At 60.9% G+C, this 18,759-nt stretch overlaps 1 protein-coding gene across 2 annotated transcripts; it reads right to left on the bottom strand.

Annotated features, from left to right (window-relative positions):
• Positions 1 to 82: 82 nt before the first annotated feature.
• Positions 83 to 13,201, bottom strand: CSDC2 (cold shock domain containing C2). 2 transcript variants are annotated; one of them, XM_036019681.1, is made up of 5 exons: positions 12,710 to 12,863; positions 7,498 to 7,636; positions 3,810 to 4,108; positions 2,527 to 2,649; positions 83 to 1,914 (listed from the first exon to the last, which is right to left on the bottom strand). In XM_036019681.1, exons 3-5 carry the CDS (start codon positions 3,983 to 3,985, stop codon positions 1,752 to 1,754), a joined length of 462 nt encoding a protein of 153 aa, XP_035875574.1. In that variant the 5' UTR covers positions 3,986 to 4,108; positions 7,498 to 7,636; positions 12,710 to 12,863; the 3' UTR covers positions 83 to 1,751. The 2 variants fall into 2 exon arrangements, with proteins under 2 accessions (XP_035875574.1, XP_028388540.1); XM_028532739.2 differs by lacking the exon at positions 7,498 to 7,636 and having other exon boundaries at positions 12,710 to 13,201.
• Between the last annotated feature and the right edge of the window lie 5,558 nt (positions 13,202 to 18,759).

Raw genomic sequence — 18,759 nt, 5'->3', positions numbered from 1 at the left:
CGTCTCCGATCCAGTGGAGGAGGGTGGTCTGGGGTGTTCTCCCCCGCCCCTCCCCAGACACACAGGCAGCTCTGGGCCAAGCTGAGTCGCAATTGAGGGTTTATTGCCAGTGTTGGGGTGGGAGGGGGGTCCGGGTGGCTGGGGGCTGGGAGGGTTTGTGACTGGACACTGTGGGGTGAGGTGACAAGAGTGCTGCTGCTCCCGTCACCCCCGGTGGCCCCAGGGCTGGTGTCCCCACATCCTGCCTCCATGCCGGTGCCTCAAAAAGGGGGTCTACTCACAGGAGGGGGGTTTGGGGGGGCTCCCAGGGGTTAGTCTGCACCAGCAAACCTACCAAGGAGGCCGGGGAGTCCTCATTCTCATGGGAGAGGCCTCGGGCCTCGCCAGCGCAGCCCCAGCTTGGAGCCGGGTGTCAGGCAGGGCCACTCTCAGGGTCGGGCAGCTGGCCAGCACGTCCCAGCAGCGCGGGACTCCCAGGCCCTGGTGGGGGCTGAGGATGGGGCGCACGTCCCGGCTGATCTCTACCCCGAGGCCTGGACGTCTTCAGAACTGGGGGTCCTGGGCAGTTGTCACCCTTGCATCTTGGGCACACGAGCCCCCACTTACACACAGACTGCATGTCCTCAGGGTCACTGTCCTGCAGGCCCCGCCCCTTAAGCCCCGTTTCAATCTGCATCAGGTCATGTGCTCTGGACTGGGGTGGCGGCGGGGGGTGGGGCCCTCCTTCCCAGGCCCACCCCACCCCAGAGTGAGCACACACGCATGCACGCACGCACCCCTGAAGGGCTTGACAACGTAGGGACCACGGCTTGGCCACTGGCTTGGGGGCCGGCGGGAACTGCCGTCCCACCACTTTGAGAAGAGGGACCAGCAAGGGGTTTGCAGGGTTAGCAGCCTCCAGGCTGAGGGCCGTCTCTGTGGGTGCCCCGCCGGGCCCTGCCCGAGGGGACAGACGTGTCGCCGTCGTGTGGCGCACAGGCAGAGCGTCCGTGAGGCTTGTGAGTCAGGACCAAGGGGAGGCCTCCATCCAGGCTCGGGGAGACACGTCCCCTCCCCCCACAGACCCATGCCTCCTGGGGAAGTTGAGGCAGCCGACTGAGCGTGGCCCAGGGGAGAAGATGCAGCCTCAGTTTGGGGCTCACGGAGCCACTGCCAGGCTGAGGAGAAAAGGACAGGCCCCAAACGCCTTGGCCCTCAGCCCCTCTCCTGCCTCCAGGGTGTGCTGGGAGAGCGGGAGGAAGGCCAGGCCGGGGCACCAGCGAGGGCCTGCGTGCCTCCGCCTTCCGCCCTCTTTCCTCGCCGCAGGCTGGGAGGCCCCCCAAGTGCTCGCTGGCCTGGCTTCTGAGGGTGGGGTCCAGGCCACTGTGGGAGGCCCCGGCCTGGGGGGTGGAGTGCAGGTAGCACAGGTAGCCCTGGCCCCCGGGCTGGGGCCACAGGCAGAGGCAGGGCCCAGGGGTGCCCCCTGCAGGCACGTGGGGGGCGAGAGGTGCTGTGCCAGTTCGACAGGGAGGGGAGGGAGGAGGGAGAGTGGACGAGAAGAGAAGGCGGGCCGGGGGCTGCCCCCTCGGTCCAGCTCACAGAACAGTCACGGGTCACAGGGCTGGATGGAGGCACACGCTCACGGCCGTAAACACAGACAGACAGCCAGGCAGACGCGCACACTGAGGCCGCCCGGGGGACAGACCACAGCCAGTGCCGCGGGGCAGGGAGCCAGCTGCCACCTGTGCACCCTGGGGGCCTCCCCGCCCAGCCTAGGAGCCCACGACCTGGCCGGACCACGTCTCGTGGGGAGTGTGGGGGGCCAGCTGGGTGAGCACCACCTCCACAGCCTGGAACTTCTGGTTCTTGGGTGGGATGGGGCACATCTTGAAGGTCACCTCGTCGCCCTCCACCGGGACGTACTCCCCCTCGATGCTGGAGGCAGGAAAGGGTCATCAGCCCCGCAGCAGACCCCCGCCCGACACCCCCTGCAGCCTGGCCTACAGACGGCCCGGCCTTCCCGCCAGAACCTCAGCCCTCATCCTTGTACAGCGGGAAGCATAAACTGTCCTTTTCTCCGTGTTGCTGGGGACGAAGTGAGATGAGAAAGGGTGCAGGGAGGTCCCCGAGGCTTAGAGAGAAGCTGTGAGCCCCCCAGGTCATGCCTGGCATTAGGGCTGGGGCACTGGCCTAGCCACACCTGTGCCCTCCTAAACTGCCTGCCTGCAGCCCCTCCCAGGCAGAAGGGCCCAGGGGCTGGCTGGCCCTCCCAGGCCCCTGAGGCCGAGACAGGGCGCCGGGGCTCAGCTGGTGGTTCCTAAAGCTCCTGGGGCCCCCTCCCGCTGTGCACCCCAGCTCTCTTCCTTCTCCCACCGTGCACCCAGCCCCCGGAGAGGAGGGGAATGACACTGGGGAACACAGACCTCAGCTGCGAGGGGAGAGACCTGAGGAGGCATTTCCAAGGCACTGCAAGGACGCTGCAGCTGACCGGGAGGAGACAGGAGGGACCACTGAGGTGGGGGGTGGGGGGCGGGGGACAGGACTCACTCTGACACGTGCACAAAGATGTCCTCGGATCCGTTCTCAGGGGTGATGAAGCCGTGGCCTTGGGAGCGGGAGAACTGCTTGCAGACGCCCTTGAACACGGGGCCAGCAGAGGCGCGGGCTGTCCTAAAGATACAGCAGGGGAGTTGGCGCTGTGGGCTGGGGGCACCCCCCCCCCCAGAGCCCCATAGCCCTCCTGGGTTCTGCCTGGGGAGCCGGCCTCAGGAAACCCCCCCTCACCTTCCGCCCCACTTCCGCCCGAAACTGCACTCAGTTATGCTAATTCACTCAGCTCCTTGCGCTGACAGAACGGGGGGTGGGGGCCCAGCTGGGTACCGGCCCTCCCGGGGCACCCAGCAAGCGGGTCTCCGACTCCCAGCCAGCGCCCCTCCATGCACAGCAGCCCCCTCCTCACTCTCCCCTGCAGCAGTGACACCCTCTCCACTCATCTGCAGCTCATTCCTTCTCCCTCGTTTGTTTATTTATGTATGTGTTTCGAGTTACAAGAGAAAGTTTATTTAGAAAGCTAGAGAGGCAGCAAGCAGGAGTGAGCCAGCTGGGCTCTGTGGGCTCAGGAAGCAAGTTACAGAAGCAAGAGCAGGACCCATGGTGCTCAGAGAGGGAAGGGCGCAGGTAAGGGGCCTGCGGGGAGGGAGGGGGCGGGGAAGGCGAGTGCTTTTGACTGTTTATCAAGCACCTGCGCTGTGCCTGGCCCCGGGCTGGACACAAGGGACGCCTAGCACTTGCTGTCCAAACACTCCTCCTTTGGGCAAGCCGCATCATCCTCCCCGAGGATCTGACAAACCCCCTCCGCCCTCTGACCCCACCCGTGACTGTCCCCCAGAGGCCCACGCCACTCCAACGGGCAACCCCACGCCTCTATTTTTGCCCAGGCCGTTCCGTTTCCCAACTTTGTCCTTCACCGGCTATATCTTCCGAACCCGGCCGAGACGTCGCCGTCCCTAAGGCCTAGCCCTGGTCGCACTCCCACCCCTGCCAGAGGCAGCGAAGGGCGGACGGATTCCCTGGGACTGGGGTGCAGCTCGTGCAGCTCAGACTTTGTAGAGTTTACCCCCGGAGCCCCTGGCCAGGAGCTCAATAAATCTTTGTGGAATGGATGGATGGATGAATGAATGAACGAATGAATGAATGAATGAACGAATGAATGAACGAACGAACGAACACCAGTAGTCACTGAACAGTCCACACACGGCTCTCCGGTCCTTGGGAAAGAGCAGGGCTGGAGAGGGATGGGGCGGAAGCCAGCGCCAGGGGCAGGTACTCACGCTGAATACGTCCTGGTCCGTTTGGTGGGCAGGGGGCTGGGCAGGTCCCGAGACGAGACGCCGCCCCTCTCCCAGACCCTGCTGCCCTCCCGGTGGAAGGGGAAGGTGGGCCAGACCGGGGACTTTGGGGAGTGGAGCGGGGGCACGACCGGGGACGAGGTGGGCTCCGAAGTCATGGCGGGGCTGGCGGGAGAGCCAGGGGGGCTCCCAGGCCCAGGGGCCGGTGAGGGGCTTGGGCGTCCTTGCGGGCAGGGCCCGGCCCGGCCCTGCTCGGAGGCCTCTGCAGCCGCAGGCTCCGTCTGGAAGGGAAGAGAGAGGAAGGGGTGAGTGTGGTCCTGGACGGACAGCAGCTTCTGGACGCTGAGCACCAGCCTGGAGGGCCGGGCCTGCCTGCCTGCCACACCTCCCAGGACGACATCAGGTGGCCCTTCTCTGACTCAGCGTCCTCACCACCAAGACGAAACATAGAACCTGGCTACGGGCGGGATTGCATTCTCCTACAGTTCGAGTGTCAAAGTCCTGCCCCGGGCGTGACGGGGTTGGAGATGGGGCCTCTGGAGGACAGCTGGGGTTAGAGGAGGCCAGGAGGGTGGGACCCCAGGAAGGGGTTAGCGCCCCTAGACGAGCCCTTGGAGAGCCTGCCTCCTCTCCCCCTGGCCTGTGAGGGCACAGCGAGAAGAGGGCCGTCGACAAACCGGAGCCACACCATGCTGGCACCACAAGCCTGGACTTCTAGCCTTAGAAGAGTAAGATGGGACGTCTGATGTTTAAGGCCCCTGTCTGTGGTGTTCTGTTACGGTGGTCCGCCCCGAGGGGGGCAGGCCTCAAAGTCCTTCCTGTTTCCACATTGGATCCTCCGACTCTGGGGGCCTGGGGGGTGGGATGGGTGAGGCAGGTGGCCGACGACGGTCAGGAACACAGTTTGGCCCGAGTGTCAGCAGCTCCAAATCCACAGATCCGGGTTTGAACCTCAGCTTTGTCGTTCATAACCTGGTGACCTCTGTTCCAACGTGGTGGGTGGGTGGACGGACCATGGGCCCAGAGGGCCTGGGTTTGAATCCTGGCTTCTCTGCCCACGGGTTCTGTGACCCTGGTCAACACTCAAACTTTGACTCAGTTTCCTATTCTGTAAAACGGGGATAGTGTTGGTTCTGACTTCACAGGGAGGTTGCTGGGAGGACTGAGTGACTTTCTACACGCTCGGAACGGGGCAAAGGCGAGGTGAGCTCTCTCAAGGCTGGTGGGTTGTCCTTGCCCCGTTCCCTCCTCTCGGGGATGAGACCGGGAACCCTTACCTCGCAAGGTTGCTGAGGACTCAGCGACTTAGTATGTGTGACAGCGTCTGGCATCTTGTAGATACCCAATCAATTGCTGTTATCCTTTTACTATACATGTTTTTTCTTTATCTTCTTTTCTTAGATAAGTCCCTTTGACATTTCATAAAATAAGGGCTTGGTGATGATGAACTCCTTTAACTTGACCTTATCTGAGAAGCACTTGATCTGTCCTTTCATTCTAAATGAGAGCTTTGCTGGATAGAGCAATCTTGGATGGAGGTCCTTGTCTTTCCTGACTTGGAATACTTCCTTCCAGCCCCTTCTTGCCTGCAAGGTCTCTTTTGAGAAATCAGCTGACAGTGGGATAATCTGATGGGAACTCCTTTGTAGGTTACTCAATTGCTATTATCAATGCAAACCAACAGAAATTCCCGGCCCACAGCTCAATGTGTAGATAACCTTGAAAACATTTATCCTGTGTCTTCTTCCACTGAGGAAGCAAACACATGGTATTTTGCCGTGTACAACGTGAACCCGGGTTTTTGCGCGCATTATACACGGGATTATCATGCCCATGGCATGTAATCATTTATACCCAGGTACAATGAGCATCCTTATTTTTCCCCAAAAAACTTGGGCAAAAAAGTGTGCATTACACATGGCAAAATACGGTCATTTCCCCGCCCTCCCTCCCCACAGGGGCTGGGAAGCCTCGGGCCCCCAGAGGTGCTGCCGTGGGACCCTGAGGAGAAGAGCTCCGTGCACCAGGCCAGGCCGTGGGCTGAGCCTGGGGCAGGCGGCCTGCTGCATGGGGCCAGGCAGGATGCCTGGACGGAAGAGCTCCAGCGCAGTTGCGGGTTAGCTGTGACCTTGGGGAGCAGGGGCCTCTCCGCACAAAGGAGCGGACGAACCCCGCTTCACCCCTCACAGGCTGTGGGGGGTTTGGCTCAGCCTGGTGATGCAAAGAAAGTCCTGGAGTCCACAGTCACGTAGGAGTCAGGGTGACAGATTCTCCACCTTCTCGCCCCCCCTTCCTTTGCTCCCCCAACCCCTCACCCAGAGGCTCTGGGGTCAGAGGAGGCTCCCTGAGCTGCGAGTCTATTCCTGGCCTCCACATTGCCCCACCCCCGAGTCTGGAGTTTCCAGGGAGGGGTTTAAGGCTTCCCAGGTGTCTAGAGAGCCCAGGGAGCCCCCCAGACACCCCATGGTAGGGCTGGAAGAGCAAGGAGTCACTTGTTCAACCCCCTCCCAGGAGCAGGATTCCTGGCCGCTGTAAAGATCACACAGAGAGCCCTGGCTGGCGTAGCTCAGTGGATTGAGCGCGGGCTGCAAACCATAGCATCGCAGGTTCGATTCCCAGTCAGGGCACATGCCTGGGTTGCAGGCCATGGCCCCCAGCAACTGCACATTCATGTTTCCCTCTCTCTCTCTCTCCCTTCCCTCTCTAAAAATAAATAAATAAATCTTAAAAAAAAATAAAGAAAAAAAAAAGAAAAATTTCTAAAAAAAAATAAAGGAAAAAAAAAAATCACACAGCAAATCAGGTGTTTCTGGGTCAAGATGATGAGCGGCTCTGCCCGCCCTGGGGATGCAGGTAAGACTGCCTCCGCCCTGCCCAGGTATCCCCCTCCATCCAGTGGAGCTAGAGGGGCAGGCAGTTGCCCTTCATGGCCCCCACAGTCATTGTCATGGTCCCCCACAGCCCCTCACTGCCCCCATAACCCCCCCAGGTCTTCCTCCCGGAGCCCACTCCAAGAAGCAGGGGTGGGCTAGGTTTGGCATTTTCATCCCCATTTCAGAGAGAAGAAAACGGAAGCTTCAAGAAAAGAAGCCTGCACACCAACACTTGTACTTGAGTGTTCACGGCGGTATTCTTGCTTCCAGCCGGCACACGGGGGGACCGCCCTGAGGCCCCTTGGCTAATGGATGGACAGGCAAACGGCCGTGCCACGTGCAGCAGGACGCTGTCCGGCCGGAAAACGGGAGGAAGTCCCCACACAGGCTGGACACAGAGGAGCCTGAGGTCGTCATGCCAGGGGAAGAAGCCAGTCACGAGGGACCACACGGTGCCTGATTCCGTTCGTGAGAAGCGACCAGAATAGGCAAATCCGCAGAGAAAGCAAGCAGATTAGTGTTGACCAGGGCCTGGGGGAGGGCAAAGTGGGGAGGGACTTCCAGTGGGTACAGAATTTCTTTGGGGGGGGGGGTGCTGAAAATGTTCTAAAACGGACACACACTCAGCTCTGTGAATGTGCCCAAACCGCGGGCTCATCCGCCTTCCCCAGGCAGGCGAACTGCGTGGCACGTGAACTGTGTCTCAGTAAAGCTGTTATCACAAAGGAAGACGGGCAGCAAAGCTCCCCAAGGCGCCAGCCAGGAAAGCACCAGGTGCCAGGCTGGTTGTCCCCTACCTCACCGGGGCGAGGGTGGCGGGTGGTGGGGACAGAAGCTCTTCCTTCCTCTCTGCAGGAAGCAGGGAGGTCCCGCCCACCGCACAGTTTGTCCAGGCCTGGTACTGTGCCTGGTGGTGACAGCCAGTGCAGGGAGGTCCTGGGGGGTGGAGGAGGGGAGAGAAGGCGGTGGGGGAAGGGCAGAGGCGGCCCCAGTGGTTACCAGGGAGACGCAGCTGAGCTGGGCTGGGCACCGGCCAGCCAGGCCTCCCAAGCCAAGGCCAAGGGAGCACGGCTCCCAGGCGGTGGGAAGGGGGGAAATGCAGGGATTATTCAGGGTCAGCCTGGATAGGGGAGCAGCCCTCTTCTTTCCCCTCCCATCAGTGGGCTCCCCAAATGGACCAGCAGCACTGGCCTCCACGGGAATAGGCTGAGGCTGCAGCTGCTCCCCAGCCACATTCTCCCCCGGGGTGGGGGGTGGGGGATGGTGCCCTTGGGAGAAGGCAGGGTGTCTGTCTGCCTTTGGGCGGAGGGGCAGATGCGGCAGCCTCCACAGCAGAGCTGCCCTGAGGCCTCGGCCCGTCTCTTTCCTCTCCTGGAAACTGGGGTCACAAGACTCCCTCCCTGGAGAGCTTCTAGGAGGAAGAAATGGGATGGAATGTGGGAAGCACCTGAGTAGGTGCTGGGTAAGAGGTTGCTCCTCCCAGACAGGGCTGCTAAATTGGGCATGAGGAGAGGAGAAAGGAGGGGGAAGGAGAGACCCAGATGAGCTAACCAAGCCCACCCTTCACTCACCTGTTCCCTGCCCCACCCCAGGGACACGCCCACCCACCGGATCCCTGCCCCATCTGTCATAGCTTCCCCTGTTATTAAATTTCTGCAACAGCCCTTTGAGGCTGGTACTATTATTAGCCCAGCTTGTAAAAGAGAAAACTGAGGATCAGAGAAGCTAAGCCACTCACACAAGGCCACACAGCAATTAATGTCCGAGCCGGGACTCAAACCTGGGCAATCTGCCTCTGCAGCCTGGAGTGGGAAGGCAGGGGCCCCGGGTTCGGGCCCTGCATTGTTACTGACTTTGCTCTGTGACCTTGGACAGACAGAGTCTTTCCCTCTCCGGGCCAGAGCCCTGGGCTTGAAGGAGCCGCACCACGCGCAGCAGCCGAGGAGACCAGGGAGAAGGGACGCAGAGAAAGCTTCCAGCCCAGGTCCTTGCTACAGACAGGCCGGGCGCTGCTACAGAAAGGGGCGGGCCAAGACGGGCTTCTATCGTGGGAATGCCGTCCGTCTGCAGAAGTCTTTTCGGAGACGATTTCTCGTTTTCCAACCTCCCAGTTGCCCTGAGAGGTTGAGATTGGAATTGTCTCCATTTTATAGATGAGGGAGCTGAGGCTCAGAGGGGATGGGTGAGAAAGCCCAGATTCGTCTGCAGGTAACCAGTGCTCTCCCTGCGGGACGAACTCTGCTCCTAGCTCAGCCACGACGAGGCTGGCGTTTTCCCAGAAGAACTCTCCGGGAGAAACTAAAGGGGAAAATAAACTCCTCCAAGAGCAGAGAAACGAGTGTGTCTGTAGAACATTGGTTTCAACTCACGCAGACCCAAAGCCCGGCTCCCAAAGGCCCCGGTGAGCTGGTCTGGGGGCGTGTCCTGCCGGGAGCGGTGCCCTTCAGAACCGGCGGTCTGAGCAGGCGAGGACAGCTCAGGCCCCAGCTGTCCCCGGCTCCACAGTGCTCTGGCTGAGGGACCGCACCCCTCCTCCCGAGCCTCCGATTTCTCGTTTGTCAGATAGGGCTGATCACAGAGCACCCTGTGCCCTTGTGGGAGGAGCCGGGGAGCTGTGCGTGGGCCCACCTGTGAGGGGGGAGCTCCCCGGCCACGTGGCTTGGCTCCCAGCCACGCCCCTCCTCGTTTGCCCGTGTGCAGGCCTGACCCCAGCTGACCCAGTGATTCCGCAGATGACAGCGCCCAGGGAGGCGAAAGCAAAACACCTGAGCTGTTGGGAGAGAGCCCGAGAGAGGCCCCTGCGACCCAGCCAGCTTCGTGGCACCATGGGACGGGTGACTCAGCCCCGTCAGCGGGTGACCGTGGCCCTGGTATCGGGGCCCCTCCAATTCTCAGCTCCTCCAGGAGGACAGACAGGAAATGGCTGTCAGCGTCCTCTCTTGACCACGTGAGCAAGCTCTCCTTCGGGGCAGACCCCGGGAAAGCAAGCTGGCTTAACCTCCCGGTGCCCGGTGACCTGGGACAAGCACCTGACCCGGGGACAAGCACCTGACCCGGGGACCTCAGCTACACGAATCTCCATGGGCCAAGATGACGAACGAGGGTCCGCCCAACTGTCCCCTAAAGTCACGCACCTACGCACACACGTGAGGGAACACTGAGTGCCAGGCACCCGGACCACACACGGGAGAGGAGGCAGCCCCGCCCAGACCGCACTGGAGCCCCGGGGCGGCGGGGCGGGGGCGAGTCTGAATGACAGGCCACGGCCACTCCAGCACCACCGGGTGCCAGGTGGGGTGCCCGGCCCTTTGCCTCGTGTCCTCAGGTAGTTCTCACAGCAGCACGGTGTGAGAGCGCAATGCCCACCCCCACCCTTCGGAAGAGTAAACTGAGGCTCAGAGAGGTGACAAGGCTCACTGGGGTCGCCCAGCCAGTCAGGGGCAGTGCTTCCGCAGCCCGGAAACATTTGGGGGTGTAGATTCAGCTCCTGCTGAAAGGTGGGGGGAGGGCCAGCACGTCCCTGGAGAAGGGAGGGCTGGGGTGTGGAAGAACTGGGGAGTCAGGACTTGGGGCTCTATTCCTGGCTTGGTGCTGACTCAGACCATGACCTTGGGTGAGTCACCCGCCAACTCTGCTTAAAAACAGCTTCCCCAGTAAAAGCATTCCAGCCCAAGACCCCACTGCGGAGAAGCAGACGGGGGAGGAAGGATATGGTGGCCTATAAATGGGAAGGACAGGGGACTCGGGATGACAGTGGAAGGGCTTTCTGAAGGTTGCGGTCCTGTCTATGGTGAGCCCCCCCCCCCCCCCCCGGGGAGCGGAGAGAACAGCCTCAGGACCACCGGGCAGAGGCTGACACTTCCCCGGCCCCTCCCCCACCCTGCCTCCCAGACACTCCTTAAAATACCTCAGTGCAAAGCTGCTCCAGCAGCTGGAGGTGACCTAATTAAGCCTGGTTCTTTCCCCCTCCATGGTGTGGGGGGAAGGGCGGGGAGGTACCCCAGCCAATACTTAAGTTTAATTGAGAAGCTTTTGTTCTGGTCCTTGTCACATGCCCGTGCCGTCTGGGGGGCACTGCTGGGATTAGGCCTTTGGGCCTTCTTGGCATCAGCGGGGGCAGGGATGCCGGGATGGGCAGGTGGAGGGCCAGGCTGTGTGGCCCTGGGCAGGTCACCTTCCCACTCTGAGTCCCTTTAGAGACAGGAACATACTAGTCAGAGTAACATGTACAGTGACTGTGCTTGAACTCCCATCGGCATGACCCCACAACGCTTGACCTTTCCAGCGCGTCCTGCCTCTCATCCCGGTGACACCATTTCACTGGTCTGGGGCAGATGAAGAGCCCCACACTGCTTTTTGCACCCCCTCAATCTTACTGCTCCCTATCTTACATGGACAAATGGACAAAAGTCCCAACTGTCCCAAGTCCCCTTTCTACCAGGCTCTGGGACCTTCCTGGTCATGCTGGTTGTGACCCGCTCAGCCAGGCCCAGAGCGCCCTCTGCTGGTGCCACTCTTGGGAATCTACTCCAGACCAGCCTCCAGGTGTCCCCTCCCCACCCACTAGCTGTGTGTGGCCCCCCCACCCCCGTGCTCCCTAGCGAGACCACTCTATGGCCAGTGGCCACCCCTGAACACTGTCCACCTGTCTCCAGGCCTGGAACTGCCCCCTGGCCTCCCCCAGGCCAGTGTGCGTTCCTGCTTCCATCTGTCCTTCTTTTGGAAGGCGGGCCAGACAGATCCAGGGGGGCGGGGCAGGCATGGCAGCATAGATGTTTTAGGGAAAGGCTTGAAGGAAGTGGCAGAGGGGAGGCTGGGAAGAGGAAACATCCAGAATGTGGAGCACCCGGAGGCCTCTGGGATGGGGTCTGATTTGGGGGAACTGACTCCCCATCGCCCAGGGGGCTGGAGACGACCCCTTCCCAGAGAGAGGCCCCTACTGGAGCGGAGCCAGGCTGGCCCCACGCCAGGCTCCCAGAGGTTGCCCACCCCCCTCTGGGGTGCACTTCCGCCTCCCCTCCCCCCTCGCAGCGGATGCAGCAGTTCACACTCAGTGTTTATTATTGTTCTCACTCCGCATCCCCCTCCCCTCTCCTTGGGAAGAGGCCACGGGCTGGCAGCCTGGCAGGAACCTGCTGTCTCCGTCGTGGGTGCCAGTATCACAGCCCCTGGTCTCCACCTGGGCTCCTTGTGCCCGGGTCAGGCCACTCAGGGACCTGGCGCCAGTGGAGGCTGCCCCAGTCCCTGCATCCCACCGCCCCGGGCCCAGAAGCCTCTGGCTTATCACCCCTGCCTTCCAGGGGCTGCACCCCAGCAAGGGTGGAGGTCAAAGCAGTGGAGAGGGGTGGCCTCAGGAGAGGCAAAAGGACAGGTGGGGTGGCTCCAAGGTGAAAATAATAGCACAGAGCTGCCTTTCCAAGCCAGTCATCATGGTTAACCCCATCACACAGGGAAGAAACAGAGTCAGGATAAGACAGCTGCTCCGGGTCCAACTGTCGGCTCCGGATTGCCCTTCCCCCCTGCCCCTCCCTGCCCCCTCCAGCCCCAAATTCCTGGGGACAAGGCCCATTATGTCCCCTCCTGCACTTTACTTTCAGCATCTGGTAGGGGCACAATTGCTCAGATTATTTCTCCAGTCAGTTGTCTCCCCCGGTTCCCACACAGGAGGCTGCGGCTTGGCAGGTGCCCGCTCTGCTCTGCTTCTCGGGCCAGACGCAGGTCCCAGACACAGACGCGCAGACACATGCTGTCTGGCTCGCTGGGAGCCACACAGCCCCCGCTCCCCTCGGGGGCCAGGGAGCGGGGGCGGGGGGGTGTGTGGGCAGGGTGGGCTCCTCTACACACCCGGCCACGTCCCCTCTGTAAACCGGATGGGGCTGGTCCAGCCCGGGGTGGGGGGGGGGGAGGTACCCACCTTCCCAGCACCCCCCACATCGTACCTCTCTCCTTTGCCCCTGCCAAACCTGTCTCTAGAGCCGGTGTGGCCTCAGCCCCCCTCTAGCCCCTTACCTCTCCCTGGCGGCCGAGGTCGGGGGCCCGGCTTCAGCACTCTGCCGCTCCCGGGTGCCCGGAGCTGGGCTCAGCGGACGGGTCTGAAAGATGTGTTGTGTGTATGAGTGTGTGCCTGTGTGTGTGTGTGTGTGTGTGTGTGTGTGTGTGTGTGAGAGAGAGCATGCGGCACCTCAGCCCCTCACTCACTCACTCACACACGCCTCCCTCCTGACGTCAGAAAGAGCAGGAGGGAGGGGCCGGGGTGGGAATTTGTACTCCCCGCTTAAAGGCACACAGGGCGCAGACACCACCTCCCGAGCCAGGCACAGGCTGGGCGAGAGAGTTAGCTGCGTCTCTCTCGGGGCCCCAAAGCTTCTTTTTTTGGAAAGTGGCTTTTATTGCCGGGCCAGGGTATAATTTGCCCTGCCAGGTGGGAGTCACTGCTGAGGAATGCAGGGGAGGAAGAGCTGGGGGCAGCTCGCATTCCTGCCAATTAGAGAGCAAGTGGGGTGGCGAGCGAGCAAGGGAGCGAGCAAGCGTGAGCGTGAGTATACCTGTGAGTGTGCATGATGGGGGACTGCGGGGGGGGGGGGCGGGGCTGAGTCTGGGAGGGTGGAGGCCACCGCAGGACGGGCCCCCCAGAGGATGCACCAGACGAGGGTGGGGACGGGGACAGCTGGGTCCCCAAGGACTCTCCTACTTCCCTCTGCCCTCTGGGCCTTCCGAGTGGCCCCTGCCTCCCATTAGCACCAAAACTGTGCTCCGTCTGCCCCTCGCTTGGCTCTGAGATCTGTGTGAGTGAATGCACGTCGGCCAGTCACAAGAACTCACCGCTTTCCTGGGAGGCCCTTGAGATACTTGTTTTGAATTGACGAGGACCCTAAGGGAGTGACAGGCTGGCCCCACACACAGCGGGGGAGGCTCCCTCCACCCCTCCCGGAAAGTTCTGGGCTTCCGCAGCAGATAAGCCCTGGGTGTGACTCTCAGCCCAGCACGTTCAGGCTGTGCGACCTTGGGCAAGTCCCTTATGACTCTGATCCTCCACAGCGCCCTCTGTAGGGGAGGGAGGAGAGGACTGCTGGGGGTTCAAGTGCACTGCGTACAAAAGCCATGAGCCTCGGGCCACGTGGAGGAGGCATCGACAAAGGAGTTTCTCCTCCTTCATCCAGCCCCTTCTCCTCAGCCTCGGAGTGGAAAGGAGGAAGGCTTCCCCTCATATACCCTCAGTACTACTGAGGCAGGCTGGGACTGTCAAAACAAGTCTCACTAAAATAAAAATAAAAGGGGGGATTCAGCAGGGAAACAATCATCAGAAATACCAAAGGTGAATAAAAATAGCTGGTAAGGAGCACTGAGGGCGTCCCATTTGTCAGGCCACCTGCTTTGCCCTGGTTTCCGAGCTCACGGCAGCCCGAGCTCCGCTACAGCTGCCCCTGTGTGCTGGCGCGGGAACAGGCTCCGAGGGGAGCAGGGGCTGCCTGTGTTCACTGCCCGGCGTGAGAGCGTCTGGACCCAGGGCACCCAGCGCTCCCACGTGCCCTGCGGTGCCAGAGCCTCCCAGAGCTGGCTCGCACAGCCTGCACTCCTGACCCCCAGGGAGAGGGACCGATGCTCGCCACCGGCGCTGCCCAGGCCCAGAGCGCTGACTCCTCGCCCCCCGTCGGAGGACCAGCCCCTAGGAATCTGCCCCCTTTTAATTTGTTTCCTTCTTTGCCTTCCTCTCTTCCAAAGATAGTAACAGTTTCCATCGTCTCATCTGCTTCTTTTTTTTAATAGAAGATTAAATGCTTTTTTAAAAGATTTTATTTATTTTCAGAGAGGGAGGGGAGGGAGAAAGAGAGAGAGAGAAACATCAATGTGCGGTTGCTGGGGGCTGTGGCCTGCAACCCAGGCATGTACCCTGACTGGGAATCGAACCTGCGATACTGTGGTTCGCAGCCCGCGCTCAATCCACTGAGGAGCTACGCCAGCCAGGGCTCATGTGCTTCTTATAACAAGTCTATGAGGTTTGCCTGGGTGAGGAAATAGGCCGGGAGGGGTGGCAGGGCTTCACGGGGTCACCTAGCTCAGAGGGGATGGGGACAGAGCAGCAGCCTGAGCCCCAGACTCCAGACCTGGGCTGTGATGGCCCCCTGGTGATTCTCACCACCCACTGCCCACTGTCCCCTCTTCTGGGAACTGCTTCTCTGTCCTCGCCTGGGGACACCCCTCTCCTCTCTCTTGGGCCACAGGACCCCTGGCCCAGGCTCGGCCGGTGAGGACCGGCTCGGGGACTGGGGCTGGGATCTCCTTGCGGCTGGCTCTTATCCCTGCGGCTCCTGAGTCTATGTGGCATTGGCCTTGGGCAGTCGGTGGACGGGCGGTGGATTGCAAACAGGGGCCAGCAGAGGGGCGTGGCCAGGGAGGACTTCTCCAAGCTAATGATGTTTAAGCTGAGCCCCAGCTGACCAGAAAGAGCCAGCTTTGCCAGAATCCAGAGAGAAGATATCGTCGGAAGGGGACGGTGGGTCGGGAGGGCCCACAGTGGGCATGAGCTTCCGGGGGCCAGAGCGGGAGGAAGGAGGCCAGTGGGGCCAGGAGGCCGGTGCGCTGTGAAAGAGGCCGAGGGTTGGGCAAGGGCCCGGGGCCCGGCCCTCCCTGCACGCTCCCTGCACCCTCCCTGCCCGTCCAGCCTTTTTTCTCCAAGGCTCCTCCCCGCCAGCTGGTGAACGTGTGCAGGGCTGCCAGGCGGCCGGAACGGCGAACAGCGGAGGCTGGGCGGGGGTTCGAGGTAGTGCTATGATATTCTCGACAGCGCGGAGAGGGCACAGCTGCTCATTCAGGAAATGAGCAGCCCGTGGCACAACCCACCCACCCACACACACCGTGAGTAACAGAGAAATCGTCGGCTTCAAACCAGGGGCTCCGCCACCGAGGCTATTTTTGTGAGAAGCTGAGGATTCAAAAGCGCGTCTCCTTGAAAGCCTCCCTGATCTCGGAGAAGCTGAAGATGCAGGGGCAGAGCCGAGCAGCACCTGAGTCCTGTTCACTCCCCCGGAATCATAATTCCCGCCCATTACTGACGGCCCGCCCACCAACGGGGGCCAGTCCTGGACAACCTCAACCTCATCCCCGTAACCTTTTAAAGTATGCGCATCCCTAAGGGGTTGGTGCCACTTGGCAGACGCAGGAACTCAGGCACAGAGAGGTTAAGAAACCAGCCCAGCGTCACACAGCTGGTACTGGAGCTGGGATTGACACTCAGGAATTCTGGCTTTCATTTAAAGAATTGTTGCACTATTATTCTTCGCTCCACCACGCTGTCTTTGAAACGCCTTCTCAGGTCCTTGCACGCCCATCTCCTGCACCGGGCACTCGTCCCCACCCCTTCCTTCTTCCCTCCCCGTCCTCCGGTTCCTCTCTCCAGTCTGACTACTGCCCTTTTGCTAGAGATCTTTTTCTGCAGCTCTGACCGTACGATCCGTCCATTTTGTTTACACACGTGGCGAGTATTGTTTGACTACCTACTATGTACCAGATGGTCTGGGCTCAGATACCGCAGTGAATAAGGCAGACACTTGCCCTGAGTTTACAACACTGTCTCGTCCAGGGGGAGACATGGCGCCAAGTACACAAGCAAATACATGTATAATCACAAATCTGGAGATGACGCATCTGACACCAAGGAGACTAGGAGGGCCAAGTCTAGCCGCTGGAATGGAGGTCTGGGAGATGAGTGCTCTGACAAGGGATCCTATAAGCCAAACCCCCACAATGACAAGGATCCAGCCTTGTGAAAAGCAGGGAAAAGTGTTTCCTAAGGAGGGAATGGCACGCGTGAACTCCCAGCGGCAGGAAAGAACTCTGTGCATTCAAGGAAATTAAAGTCCCTGACGTGGCTACAGCAGGGAAGGGGAGGACAGCGGGGACCGTGCTGGGGAGGGTCAGAGGGACCTGGTGAGAGGCAGGCGCCCCATCTGAAGTGAGACGGGGAGAAAGGACACCCTTCTGCCTCTAGTGCCGCTGGCAGCCTGGCGGTCCTGTCCAGGGTGACGATCGGTGTGAGCAGGAGAATGAGGGAGCACTGAGGGGTCCCCGGCCTGGACCCCCCCCCTGCATCCTGTCCTAAGGACCTGGGGCTGGAGCAGCCAGGCTGAGCCCTGCTGGTGCAGGACTGGGATGGGCTGTGAGCCAGGGCTCCATCAGATGTGTGTGTACACACACACACACACACACACACACACTCCTGAACACCCTGGGCTGTGTGCCTGCACCTTCTCAACACCTGGGGCTCCCCTCCGTCCTCAATTCTGAGCGAGGCTCTCTCTGAACCGCCCTGACTAGAGTGGCAGCCCGTCACGCGCTGTCACATTATCCGGGTGACCTTTCTTGATAGCAATGCCCGAAATGACCTCCTGCGTCTGCTTGTTCCCCATTTTCTGTTGGACCCCCTCCTCGCTCCCCCAGAGCAGGGGCAGCCCCAACAAATGCCTGTTGACTTTCTGCCCTTGGTTTCGGCTCAAGACGAAGCAGAGAGCAACATCCCGGGACGCTTCGTTTAGGTCCCTTCCAGACTCACCGTTCCGGATGGCACTTTGGCTGCGCCTTTGCCCGCATGGAGGGGTCGTTTTAAAAGTGCCCCAGTGAGAATGGTTCTGGGGCCTGTCCCGACGCCATCCAGGGCGTCCTTCCGTCCCCCAGAGCCCGCACTCCGCACGAACCTGGAGAGAGTCCTCCCAGGGCCCAGAGTCAAGGAAACCTGGTTAGTTTCCATGTGTAATTGAAATGTTTTTCTCTTTGCTTTGATTGCTGGAAAGCCCAGGGGCAGATTCTTCTACCGCCAGTGAGTTTACGGGACCACGACCATCTCCAGGCTAATCTGTTCTCGTCATCCTTTCGTCTCATCCAAGAAATATTGGTCCTGGGCTTCCTGTGTGCCTGGCACTGGGGCATCGACAGTGAGCGAAGCGGACGAAACCCCTGTTTTCACGGGGCTCACAGTCAGCAGGGAGAGACGAGAAAACAACCTAATAAGTACCTATGCCCTATGTCAGGGGGCAATAAACGCTACAGAAAACTATGAAGGAGGGAAGGGGGGAAGGGAGCGGGGGCTGGTCTGCAGTTTAAAAAGGGGGTATATGTGTCAGGGAAAGGTGACACCACAGTGACATTAAAGCAAGGGCTTGGAGGAGATGAGGGATGAAAACCAGAGGGTGGTGAGAGGAAGGATGTTCCAGGGAGAGGGAACAGCAGCAGACAGAGGCCCCGAGTGCAGAGGCAGAAGAGCCATCAGGCAGAGGAATGGGGCACGTGGTCACAGGGGTAATGGGGTGAGGGCCCGCAGGGCTGTGAAGGCTCGTCCCCGAGTGAGACGGGGCCTTGCAGGGTCCGGAGGGGAGGACCCCGAGTTTCTGAGCGTTGTTATGACAGCATCTCTCTGGCATCTGTGTCGAGTGTAGACTGTGGGGGACAGGATAGGACACCAGGGGAGGCTGCTGCCAAGGCCCAGGGGGGAGCGTGGCCGGGACCCACGAGCAGCCACGGAGGGGTTGGGGAGGCGTTGGGGTCTGGATTTGTCTTCAAGGTAGAAGCAACAGGATTTCCTCAAGGTTCACAGCGGTGTGAGAGACCCAGAGGAGTCAAGGGTGACTCCCAGGTTGGCCCGAGCAGCCGGAGCAGTTGCTGTCTGGGGCGGGGAGACGGTGGTGGAAGCGGGTTTGGGGTGGGGTGACCAGCGGTTCCGTTCTGGTCCAGGTTAAGCTCAAGTTGAGACAGGGGGATTTGGAGCAGGCAGGGTGCGTGAGTCTGGTGCCCCGGGAGAGGGCTGGCCGGAGATGGACGCAGGAGCCAGGTGTGGGCAGGTGCTGCTGAACGTGACCAGGCCCCAAGGGGTCAGCAGGCAGGAGTACAGACCCCAGAAAAGTGGGCCTGAGGCTGCCTGCCCACGTTCCCAGGTGCTGAGAGGAGAGTATGCGGTGGCGGGGGTGGGGCCTGGGCTCCTGGAAGCCAGGGTTCATGCTAGCCAGGTGGAAAGAGTGTGCGAAAGAGGGACTAATCAGCTGGGACCAATGCCGCCAATCAGAACTGAG

The sequence above is a fragment of the Phyllostomus discolor genome, chromosome 2 (assembly GCF_004126475.2).
Source record: "Phyllostomus discolor isolate MPI-MPIP mPhyDis1 chromosome 2, mPhyDis1.pri.v3, whole genome shotgun sequence".
Classification (NCBI taxonomy): domain Eukaryota; kingdom Metazoa; phylum Chordata; class Mammalia; order Chiroptera; family Phyllostomidae; genus Phyllostomus; species Phyllostomus discolor.
This window is presented reverse-complemented; position numbering and strand designations above follow the sequence as displayed.

Bases quoted from the DNA above. Each gene is read 5' to 3' on its own strand.
- CSDC2 (XM_028532739.2), bottom strand. From the start codon at position 3,985: ATGACTTCGGAGCCCACCTCGTCCCCGGTCGTGCCCCCGCTCCACTCC. The intron at 2,650-3,809 runs GTGAGTACCTGC...CTGTATCTTTAG, and splicing joins CGGACCAGGACGTATTCAGC to GACAGCCCGCGCCTCTGCTG. The intron at 1,915-2,526 runs GTGAGTCCTGTC...TCCTGCCTCCAG, and splicing joins ATCTTTGTGCACGTGTCAGA to CATCGAGGGGGAGTACGTCC.